Source organism: Malaya genurostris, chromosome 1, assembly GCF_030247185.1.
Source record: "Malaya genurostris strain Urasoe2022 chromosome 1, Malgen_1.1, whole genome shotgun sequence".
In the NCBI taxonomy this organism is placed as follows: domain Eukaryota; kingdom Metazoa; phylum Arthropoda; class Insecta; order Diptera; family Culicidae; genus Malaya; species Malaya genurostris.
This window is the reverse complement of record NC_080570.1, coordinates 22,545,483-22,557,142: the sequence shown is the minus strand read 5'-3', so window position 1 is coordinate 22,557,142 and position 11,660 is coordinate 22,545,483. Positions and strand designations below refer to the sequence as shown.

Sequence of the window (11,660 nt, the reverse complement as noted above, 5' to 3'; positions counted from 1 at the left end):
GAATGAATGGGAAGTAGGTAATTAAAAAATATAAGTTTCGATGAACTCCAAAGTGCGAGTTTTGTAGTATGCCTTGCGATTATTGTTTTTTTTTATTTGATCCTGAAAACTTTACGCTTTGCACCGTCTTCTGACTTGAACACTTTGGCCTGAGGTGCCGTGTCAAAAATTGACATGCGAGAACTTAAATAAATTAACGTTCAGTACCAAAGCATGTAACTACATCTTAGGACACCAAAAAATGGGGAAAAAATGATTAGGCCTAATCAGCTTACAAAGTAGGTACAGGAACTGTTTTCAAAGCAGCCCGTTTTTTGCCTGAATTCGATTCAATTCGTCGAGATCAGAAAATTTGTCTGCGTGAATGTAACAAAAATGCACTGAAATGAAGGTCTCACAACATATTTAAATTAAAATCGAAACGCTGCATAGTCTATTATTAAATTTCATTTTCACAAACCAAGATTCAGATGAATAGTTTTACAAATTTATAGAATTCTACCGATTTTTTCCGAATGCAACTTCCGGTTCCGGGATTACAGGCTTTTAAGTAAAAACTTCATTTTCCAGTGCGTTTTACTGCACATGATATCGGATCCCGGGAGCGGGTCATTGCGCCGAAAGCCATTTCGCCGAAAGTCGTTTCGCCGAATGCCATTTCGCCGAAAGTCGTTTCGCCGAATAGGTCATTTCGCCGAAAGTCGTTTCGCCGAAAGGGTCATTTCGCCGAAAGGGAAATTTCGAATACATCAAATTATTTTTTATGCCTTCAGTATAGCTGATGTGGCGCAGCCACCAAACCGAAGCCAAGATGGGTCGGCGGCATAAAGCCGCCGAGGCGACGCCGACTGAGTTGGCCGCCGACTCGCCGTCGGAAGCGGCGGCCTCTTGCATACAAACCTGTAACCGCCTCGTTTGCCCGGTCTACTCAAAGCTAGGTTTCTTTGCTTTAGTTAAGTCCGAACGAGCGGTAGCGAGGTCGGACAGCACACTAATCAAATCGATATGGCGAAGCCGCATTAAATATTTTTTTATTTAGTAAACGGAAAATACCACATACATTTGCTTGGTAGATACCTATGGCATTGTTTTGATGATTAGTAGTCAACAAGTTTCTTTGGGAACTCCGTTCTGAGGTTCATGAATCAATCTTTATTCAAGAAGTAGAATTGTAGGTCAACAAAACGGGCATAAACGTTATTATTTTTAATTTGTCTTTATTTTAAATCGATTCCCATTACGATTTTAAGACATTTGTAGGAATTGGCGAAATGACCCTTTCGGCGAAATGGCTTTCGGCGAAATGACCCTTTCGACGAAATGACTTTCGGCGAAACGGCTTTCGGCGACATGACCCTGATCCTCGGATCCCAGTTCTCGGTTGCGGAAGTCGAAAAAAGGGATCGTACACACTAAGATTTGATTCCGTTGTTCGGTAATTTATTTTGGACGAAAACTTTCCGTAATCAATAGAAATTACTGATATTTCGGTACATGAACTGTTCGGATCTCAAAACAAAGAAAACCTTTTTCGTAGCAGCTTGTTGCGTTGCAGCTCAAAACTAAAATGATAATATATTATAAAATTCATTACACCATTTTGTTTCCATTTTCTTACATGAATAGTTCTCTTCGTTACTCTACTACTATCCGAAAGCTATAATTTTCTTGGCCACTATCTGCAAACTGCGTTGAAATTATATTCATTTGTTTCATTAAGTTCAATCAATCTTTACCTTCACTAATTCATCTAATTTTCACTATTTTAGAAATAATTCTCACCAAATTCACTCTAGCTACGTTATTGCCTAATGATTATTTGACAGTGAATTATATTGTTTTTGTTGTTCTTTATTCCCACAATGACTATTCTACAGTGCTGCCAGTCGAATTATAAGGTGCGCTACATGAACATCATTTTACAGCAGTTATGCAAAGTTTTACCGAACGATCAGCTTTACGCAAGTTTTCATTACAGAATTCTGTAAATAGATATACAATTAATACGGCAAATCTTAAAAGCTGAGGACAGTACCGTAAAGTGGTAGGTTTTTTGCTATAATTCAATCAATGCAATCAGTTCGAGATTTCTACATCATGTCCGGGATTTTTTCTGTGTTGCTGTTGTCTTCTCAGGAAGACTGGCTAAGACCATAGTTGATCGATCTTGCCATCTGGGATTTGAGTCGACGAATTTGAAAACGGTTTTTATTCAATTGTCGAAGTTTTTCGTTCATGCGAGTTCATACGACACAAACTGTGGTGCACAAGGATCTCGTGTTTTGAGGATTTCATCCCACCAATTTTTCATCCGAACTGTCATTTTGAGGACTGTACCTTTTACCTTCAACTTCCCCTTCATAATGGTCCATTAATTCTCTGTGGTCTTGAACTGGAAACACGAATTGAGACTTGACCAAGGACAGAATTCGCATCCGGTTTTGTAAACCTCCGAATTCAAAGTTTTTTCAGACGAAAATTTATGTTTTTTCACCGCAGCAAGAAATTTCTTGTCCGATCACATATCTAACCTCAAAAAGAAATTAGAATATGGGGAGGATATCTCTTCGAGCCTTCTCCTTGTAATACTTCGATCCTGTGCTCTGCCTGGAATCGTTTTCATCATCCATAATAATGCACCTATCCTACTAGGATCGGAACGAGTTGTCATACAGCCTTCGAGGACGGGTTCTAGATACTGTGTTCTGTTCGGATGAACAAATTGGTTGGCTACTGATTCGGCAAGCCTGTAAACCTACGCAGTGACCATACAGCTTACCACTAATGATCGATACGAAATCAAATACCACAACGAATTAGCTGATAGCCGACAGGAGTGAATGACTATAATGGTTATCAACCGGAAGCAGTTATATTACTTGAGTGAAACAATCATTAGAAATTTTGAAAAGGTTTACGCTTCCAGAAAACTACTGTTGCGGAAAAGCCAGTATGGTCTGGTTGGAATGTTTATTTAAAGACGCTACAGAAGCATCAGCACGAGCATTAAAAATTCTGTCAAACTTGGAACAAAAATATCCACACACTCAGAAAAAGGCCTTACCCATTATCTGGGACATAGAGATTCTCGTTTTATCTCATGAATAAGTCATTTTTAATGTGAACAGATGTCCAGAGGCAAACGAATTTATATTCGGCGAAGGTCACATAACATGCAAACGAGTTGTTCCTCGCACCGAAGCACAGGCTTTACGGATTCAAGCATTGAGTCGTGGCAGATGGCTTATCTCGCATTAGCTCAAATTGAAGAGCCTTTTGATGAAGAAATTGATAAATATCTCTCTTATATGTCTTAGACGCATGTCCGACGGATATGTATCATGGTAAGAGATAGAAGCGTTATCGGAATTAGATGATTAACCTTCGATCAATTGAAGGGACGTTATACTGACGGATAGGTGATCGGAAAATCTCCGTTGCTTTGGAGCGCAACAAAAATTAATTACAATCTTTTGTGCTAAATTATCTTCAAAACCAATTTAAATTGTGTTCCCTCTTTGAACGAAAACCATCAAATCAGCTCTTCAAGGATACTTAGGATGTGCTAGAATGAAAATAACCAAGAGAGAATATGTCATGATGTAGAAACAAACTCACATTATGACATGTCTGGCAATATCTGAAAAAAATTCCTATTCCTAGTCGCGATCTTCCAGAGTGCCATGGGAGATTTGCTCCATTTTCCAGATTGGCCATGATTTGTTGGCCGCTCCTAACTACAAATGGTGAATTTCTTATAGTTGTTGATGAGAACTCCATAGAGGGGTTTCCAATAGAAGGTGTTATTTTGATTTTCAAAGAAAAATGGCATAGATGATCGGATTTTTACTTCAATGTAAAGCGGAAGTTATGTCATTAATAATGGAAAACAATATCGACTAAATGGCTACACTTACAGGGCCATTAAATTTCTTTCCTTGAAAATGTGCAATCACCAAATCATAAAGTGGTTGCTGCCCTCAATAGCTTCACGAATTCCATCTTTGAGGTTTTGATTCGACGCTGGGTTGTTGGCGTAGACTTTATCATTCACGTGACCTCAATGGAAGAAGTCGCAAGGTGTTAAATTACAAGATCGATGCTTTCGTTGCTTGTGTGGCACGTAGCACCGTCTTGTTGAAAGTAAACGTTATCCAGATCAATAACATCCAATTCCTGTCATAAAAAACTTATTATTCATCTCTCGATAGTGCAAACCAATCATTGTAACTGTTGCTCTAGCCTCATTTTCGGAAAAGTAAGGTCCCGTGACCCCAACCGACCATAAACCGCACCAAACAGTTATACATCGAGAATGGAGATACTTTTAAACCATAATTCATGGGTTTTCCGAGTCCCAAATGCGACAATTTTGACGTAGCGACCGAGATGGAAACTGTTTGATAGTTAGTTTTACGACAATGAGTTTTCACAGAAGTTCGGTTATTGCAAGATAATTTTACCATACGGGCAGTATGTTTTTAACGTACTCGGCGACTATTCAGATTAACCGTGTTATATACACAACATGGACTATTTTATGAGTTGATACCCTAATTAATGCGACATAGCTGTAAGAGTAGTTGAACATGAATATACAATATAGACTGACCAGAGATGCCAGGTCTGCAGATTTGTCTGTAAATCTGCAGATTTGGGGTATAGTGCTGCAGACATTTTTTGTTGTGCAGACTTTTGCAGACTTTTGAAATTCTCGCAGATTTTTACAGACTTTTGAAATTCTCGCTGACTTTCATCTATATTTACAGAAAAATTTGAAATTTCCGCGACCTTTTTTTTTTTTTTTGCTCGCCAAGTCAGTTTTGCATGTCATACTTTATAGAGAAATTGCTGCCAGCAAGCCATACTTGCTGACTGCAGATTTTTTTTCAGATTTACAGACCCTGTCTGCAGACATTTGAAATTTTTACCTGGCATCTCTGAGACTGACTGGCTCAGTGTTTATAGAACTACCGTAGTTGACGTGTGCTTATGTTTGCAAGAAAAGAACATTCCTTTTAAAAGTGAACATTTAACAGTTGGCGACGAGGATTAAAAACCCTTTGAAAATTTAAAATTATATTGTGAAAATTAATAATTGTGAATACAGTGGTGATATAAGTGGTTATATATTTTGTTGCAAGGATTTGTACAGACTGAAAAGGAGGAGCAACAGTTTTGCTTAGAGGAATCATCAAAATACGTAAGGCACAGCAGTGGTAATTTGTTTACAATTTGATAATTGGTCGCGGTTGGTTAATTTCGCGACAATATTGTGTATATTAATTACATTGTTTAATTTTTAGTGCGTGGATGGGTGAATAATTCACCATTTTGTGAGGTCGATAGCGTGGAGTTTTCTTTGCTTCGCCGTCATTAACGGTGTTTTGTTGTCTGATTCTTTCTCTTTCCCTCTAGATTCAGTGTTCATTCCGCAGTGGTGTATGTTGGTGAGTTCTCTATTCTCTAATTATATTTGGACTCCAACATAAATTAATTAGCACAGTGCTGCCAGTTTTACATTTTTGTATTTTGGGCTGAATAGTTTGCTGAATTCGGATTGCGTTTTGGATTATATTGACGAATATTTGAGTACGGTAAGAAAAACGTATAATTGTTAGAGAGCGTTGAAATATAAAGGTTTTGTTTTGTTTTTGTTTCCATTGCTCTATATAGTATAAAATAATATGGCTGAGGGTAGCATTAACAAGGCTAATGTACTGATTGGTACGATTGAGCCATATGTGGTAGGTACTCCGTTTACTAATTATTCGGAACGTTTGGAGTACTTATTTCAAGTTAATGGAATTGATGATCCAGCAAAACAGAAAGCGCTTTTTGTTACGTTGAGTGGACCAGCAGTTTATGAGGAGCTTAAGCTGTTGTATCCTTCGAAAGATGATTTAAAAAACGTTTCTTATGGAGATATTTCTCAAAAGTTGCGCGAGCGCTTTGACAAAGTCGATTCGGACTTAATTCAGCGCTATAAATTTTATAATCGGGTGCAAGGACCAAATGAGAAGGCAGAAGATTTCGTGCTAGCTGTCAAGTTACAGGCCGAATTCTGCGCATTTGGTGAATTTCGTGAGACGGCCATCCGAGATAAATTAGTGATGGGTGTTTCCGATAAAGCCTTGCAGGAGAAGCTACTAAATGAAGAAAATCCTAGTTTGGCGACTGTGGAAAGGTTTATTGTGAACTGGGAGTTGGCTGGGTCACGGGCTCGAATGATCGGCGATCGACAAAGCAGCCAAGTAGCTTCTGTAAGGCAACGTTTGGGCAGAAGAGAAACGTATGAAAAAAAAATCATTCGTAACAAGAGCAGAAGCAGAAGTCGTAGTGCTGTTTATAAGCAAGGACGAAATAAGAATGATGAGTTTAAGCGACATGGAAGGTATGCGGACAAGATTTGTGACTTTTGTGGAATCAAGGGTCATATCAAACGTACCTGCTATAAGCGCATGAGGCAAGAGCGCCATTCGGTTAAATTTATAGATGAGAGGAACGATTTGAGCTTTGGTGATGAACAAATTGGCGAGCTATTCAACCGATTGGGAACGGATTTGAACAAATCTGAAAGTGATAGCGGTTCAGGTGATTTTTTGTGTATGAAAGTGTCGTCTATAAATAGAATAAGTGAACCATGCTTTTTGAAAATAAAGGTTCAAGATCAGCTGGTTAAAATGGAGGTTGATTGTGGTTCGGCTGTTTCAGTTATTGGTTCTAATTTATATGACAAATTATTTGATTTGCCTTTACAGAGAACTGATAAGGAGTTGATGGTAGTGAATGGTTCAAAGCTTAATATATTGGGTAAAGTTGACGTAATGGTACGTTTTAGGACCATTGATATTTTATTACCTTTGTTTGTATTGAACTGTGATTATGATTTTGTTCCTTTGATGGGTCGCAAATGGCTTGACGTATTTTACCCTGATTGGAAGGAATATTTTACAGGTGTTAATCAAATCAATACTTTGCGTTTACCGAATTCAGCTGAGAGTATCTTATTGGAAATGAAACAGAAGTATTCTCAAGTTTTTTCAAAAGATCTTTCTTCTCCAATTATTGGGTTTGAGGCAGATCTGGTGTTGAAGGACGATACTCCTATCTTCAAACGAGCTTATGAAGTTCCATTTCGCTTAAGGGAAAAGGTAGTAGAGCATTTGAGTAAACTTGAGAAAGAGAATATTATTACTCCTATTAAAACCAGTGAGTGGGCCTCTCCAGTTGTTGTAGTTCCCAAAAAGAATGGTGAGATTAGGTTAGTGATAGACTGCAAGGTGTCAATCAATAAACTAATTATTCCCAATAGTTATCCTTTACCTTTAGCTCAGGATATTTTTGCAGATCTGGCGGGGTGTAAAATCTTTTGTGCCCTTGATTTAGAAGGAGCGTACACACAACTTTTGCTATCAGATAAATCTAGAAAGTTTGTGGTTATAAATACGATTAAGGGACTCTACACTTACAATAGATTACCACAGGGAGCTTCGTCGAGTGCAGCAATATTTCAACAAGTGATGGAACAAGTTTTATCAGGTTTGAAACATATACGCTGTTACTTGGATGATGTGCTTATTGCTGGGAGAGATCTAGAAGACTGTAGTAGGAAAGTTTTTGCTGTTTTAGATAGATTAGCTAAGGTTAACATCAAGGTGAATTGGAGTAAATGTAAGTTCTTTGTATCATCCTTACCTTACTTGGGACATGTTATTTCGGAAAATGGACTGCTCCCTTGCCCTGATAAGTTAGCTACAATTAGGGAGGCTGCTGTTCCGAAGAATGTAACTGAACTGAAGTCATTTCTAGGGCTTGTAAATTATTATGGAAAATTTATTCCCCACTTATCTTCAAAGATTAGTTATTTATATAGATTATTGAAGAAGGACGTGAAGTATGTGTGGGATGAGAATAGTGACAAAGCTTTTGTTAGATGTAAAAATGAGCTGCTAAATGCTAATATTCTTGAATTTTATGACCCTATGAAACCGATTGTTGTTGTTTCGGATGCTTCAGGTATTGGCTTGGGAGGAGTGATTGCACATGAAATTGATGGAGTAGAAAAACCTATTTCATTTACTTCCTTTTCTTTAAACAAAGCTCAAATGAAATATCCAATACTTCATTTAGAGGCTTTAGCACTAGTCTGTACAGTAAAAAAATTTCACAAGTTTTTATATGGTCAAAAATTTGTAATTTACACGGACCATAAACCTTTGGTAGGAATTTTCGGGAAAACTGGAAAAAATGCTATTTTTGTGACTAGGTTACAAAGATATGTTTTGGAAATGGCAATTTATGACTTTGATATAATATATAGGCCATCAGAAAAGATGGGAAACGCTGATTTTTGTTCGCGGTTTCCTTTGAAACAGATAGTTCCGGAACAGCTGGACAAGGATACTATCAAAAGCATCAACTTTAGTCAAGAATTTCCTGTAGATTTTTCTCAAGTAGCAAATGAGACGCGGCTAGACGAATTTTTACAACAAGTTGTTCATTTTATACAGAATGGTTGGCCAGCAAGAATAGACAAACGTTATGCGCACATATTCTCAAATCGTATAGATTTAGAATTTGTTGGAAATTGCTTATTATTTCAGGACAGGGTGTTGATTCCAAAATCCATGCATAGCGGGATTTTGAAATTATTACACGCCAATCATTCTGGAGTTGTAAAAATGAAACAATTAGCGCGGAGGTCAGTATTTTGGTTTGGAATTAACTCAGACATTGAGAAATATGTCGGTGTTTGCGAATCTTGCAGGAGAATGGCTGTTGTTCCCAAACCAAAAGTAGTTTCTGCGTGGATTCCTACTAAAAGACCTTTCAGCAGAATTCATGCCGATTTCTTCCATTTTGAGCACAAAGTATTTTTACTTATAGTTGACAGTTACTCGAAGTGGATAGAAATTGAATGGATGAAACATGGTACAGATTCTAGGAAAGTTTTAAAGAAATTTGTGGGAGTATTTGCTAGATTTGGTTTACCGGATGTAGTTGTTACTGATGGTGGTCCTCCGTTCAATTCCTGCGATTTTATAACTTTTCTAGAGAGGCAAGGAGTTAAGGTTTTGAAAAGTCCTCCATATAATCCGCCTAGCAATGGACAAGCAGAGCGATCTGTCAGGATTGTAAAGGATGTTTTGAAACGGTTCATGTTGGATTACTCAGTTAAGAAATTAGAAATTGAGGACCAAATAAATTTATTTCTTATTAACTATAGAAATACTTGTTTGTCCTTAGATGGCAAATTTCCATCAGAGAATATTTTTTCTTTTAAACCAAAAATGTTGATTGATTTGGTAAACCCTAAGAATCACTACAAACAATATTTAGCTGAACCAAAACTACCAAACAATAGACCAAATATTACTGAACAGTTTCAACCCATTGAACCGATAGATAAATGTAATATGGGAGATTGGATTTTTTATAAAAATCATAACTCACAAGATTTCTCCAGATGGATAAAGGCTCAATTTATAAAAAAATTATCCAACAATTTATTTCAGATTGTGATTGGAAACGTTCGGCTCACAGCTCATCGAAATCAACTAAAGGTGCCCCATAACAAAACAGCTAAGGCGCGTGGAATTTTGATTCCTTACGCTAGCAGAGGTAGGAGAGATGGCGGTACGGAATGTAAAAGCGCCAGTCGGAAGCGAAACTTTCGTGGAACGACGAGCGATGATGAGGAGATTTTCCGTGGTTTTCCAGAAGAGATCATTAAACGTCGGCGGTTATCGTCAGAAATTCAAACTCCCACCCTAAGAAAGTCAAACAGATTAAGAAGAGCAAAAATTGAAAAGAATTTTATATATTCTAAAAGCTAACGTTTTGATCTTTATTGAAATCTTTTATTATATTCAAATTTAATTTTCTGAGTTTATTTTTCCTTGTAAATTAAGGTAAATAAAATGAACTAAATTGTAAAAATAAAAAAATAAATAAAAATAAAAACTAAAAGGGGAAGAATTGTTATATACACAACATGGACTATTTTATGAGTTGATACCCTAATTAATGCGACATAGCTGTAAGAGTAGTTGAACATGAATATACAATATAGACTGACTGGCTCAGTGTTTATAGAACTACCGTAGTTGACGTGTGCTTATGTTTGCAAGAAAAGAACATTCCTTTTAAAAGTGAACATTTAACAAACCGTATGAATTGTAAATCTATTTACAGAATTATGTAATGAAAATTTACGTAAAACTGATCGTTCGGTAAAAATTTGCACAATTATTTTTAAATAAAGCTCATGTGTCGAAATATCTGTAATTTCTATAGATTACCGGAAGTTCTCGTCAAAAATATTCACCCCTATTCTGTACGTCGATCGATTCAAAATATGCCGATCGAATGTGCAATTTCCATTCAGCATTCCGTTCGAGTTGGGTATGAACTCGAATATCATTCGTTCGAGTTGTTAAATTTTCGAACATTACTCGATCGACTTGCGTACATATTACTTCTGTTCGGTTTAGAATTGTTCTAATTCGTTTATAGAAGTGTGACGGTTTCGTTTACTAAGAAATGAATAATATAAATAATATAGAACGTGTAAGTAGTGTTGACAGCTTTGATGGTTAGTGTTCGAAATTTAAAGTGTTCTCGAACGAGAGTCGATCGAATCATACAAGTCGAACGGAATAAATAATGCAAAACTCGAACTCGAACGAAGGCGTAGATTGGTTCGTATCACAAATCCGTCGGATTGCAGAATCGGGGTGATTATCGAACAAAGGAATTAAATCTTAGTGTGTAGATGGTAGCACAGAAAGCGTGAGTGTAATTTACTATATCGTGGTTTGAACGCAACTATCTTCACGAGATTGGATAGTACATGCTCGCTCATACCACTGTTTTTCCTTCTCTCGGTAACAGAGAATGTCTCTCAGGTCGGCAGATTTTCTGTAAATCTGCAGATTTCGTATACAGTGCTGCAGACTTTTGAAAATCGAATTTCTCGCAGACTTTCGTCAAAATATACAGACTTTCGACTTTTTTTTACTCGCCAATTATCGGATTTACTGACTTTTGCAACCCTGTCTGAAGATATTTGAAATATTTTCCTGGCATCTCTGCTCACCCCATAATTCATAGCAAGCAACTATCTTCACTAGACTGGATAGTGCTGAAAGATTAAAAATTCAGTTTTCACCAACAGACTGATGACTGGCTCTTAACAGTCGAATGTTTCTGCTAGCTACGAACGCGCTGAACATTCGTTTATAAACAATTCATTTTGTGCGGGCTTCCAACGGTAGTGCGTTAATTTGAATAAAGGTTTTGCTGTAAAGTAAAACAAGTAAATTACTTACTTTTGAACATCCACTTTCTGTTCGGCTTCTTCTTGGGTTTTGCTTCTCAGTGATTCTTTGGATCTTTGCATGCCATGTTAAAATATATTTGTTGGAAGTTAATAAAAAATTAACATTATTAGTGCGAAATGGTAGAGGCCGGTTTCGGAACACCCTGACTTTTTTTCGTTTTTGTCTTTCGAAAACTACCTTCAGATTATTCGTGATAATATGAAGCTCTGTTTATGCGATTTTCCTTAGGCTAAACTTCGCGACTGTCGAAACTGAAAATACTCGTCAAACATAAGTTATAAATCGGGGGTCGCGATGGGATCACTGGTCGGAATC

The 11,660-nt window shown here is 37.1% G+C and overlaps 1 protein-coding gene and 1 long non-coding RNA gene across 3 annotated transcripts; one reads left to right on the top strand and one right to left on the bottom strand.

Annotated features, from left to right (window-relative positions):
• Nucleotides 1-983: 983 nt before the first annotated feature.
• Nucleotides 984-1,865, bottom strand: LOC131432023 (uncharacterized). Its single transcript, XR_009229778.1, has 3 exons — nt 1,737-1,865; nt 1,619-1,686; nt 984-1,562 (listed from the first exon to the last, which is right to left on the bottom strand). It is a non-coding gene; the product is annotated as an uncharacterized LOC131432023 (long non-coding RNA).
• Nucleotides 1,866-4,966: 3,101 nt separating this feature from the next.
• Nucleotides 4,967-10,149, top strand: LOC131434711 (uncharacterized protein K02A2.6-like). 2 transcript variants are annotated; one of them, XM_058601748.1, is made up of 3 exons: nt 4,967-5,203; nt 5,419-5,450; nt 5,516-10,149. In XM_058601748.1, exon 3 carries the CDS (start codon nt 5,688-5,690, stop codon nt 9,837-9,839), a length of 4,152 nt encoding a protein of 1,383 aa, XP_058457731.1. In that variant the 5' UTR covers nt 4,967-5,203; nt 5,419-5,450; nt 5,516-5,687; the 3' UTR covers nt 9,840-10,149. The 2 variants fall into 2 exon arrangements, with proteins under 2 accessions (XP_058457731.1, XP_058457721.1); XM_058601738.1 differs by having other exon boundaries at nt 5,419-10,149.
• The last annotated feature ends 1,511 nt before the right edge of the window (nt 10,150-11,660 follow it).

Bases quoted from the DNA above. Each gene is read 5' to 3' on its own strand.
- LOC131434711 (XM_058601748.1), top strand. From the start codon at position 5,688: ATGGCTGAGGGTAGCATTAACAAGGCTAATGTACTGATTGGTACGATT.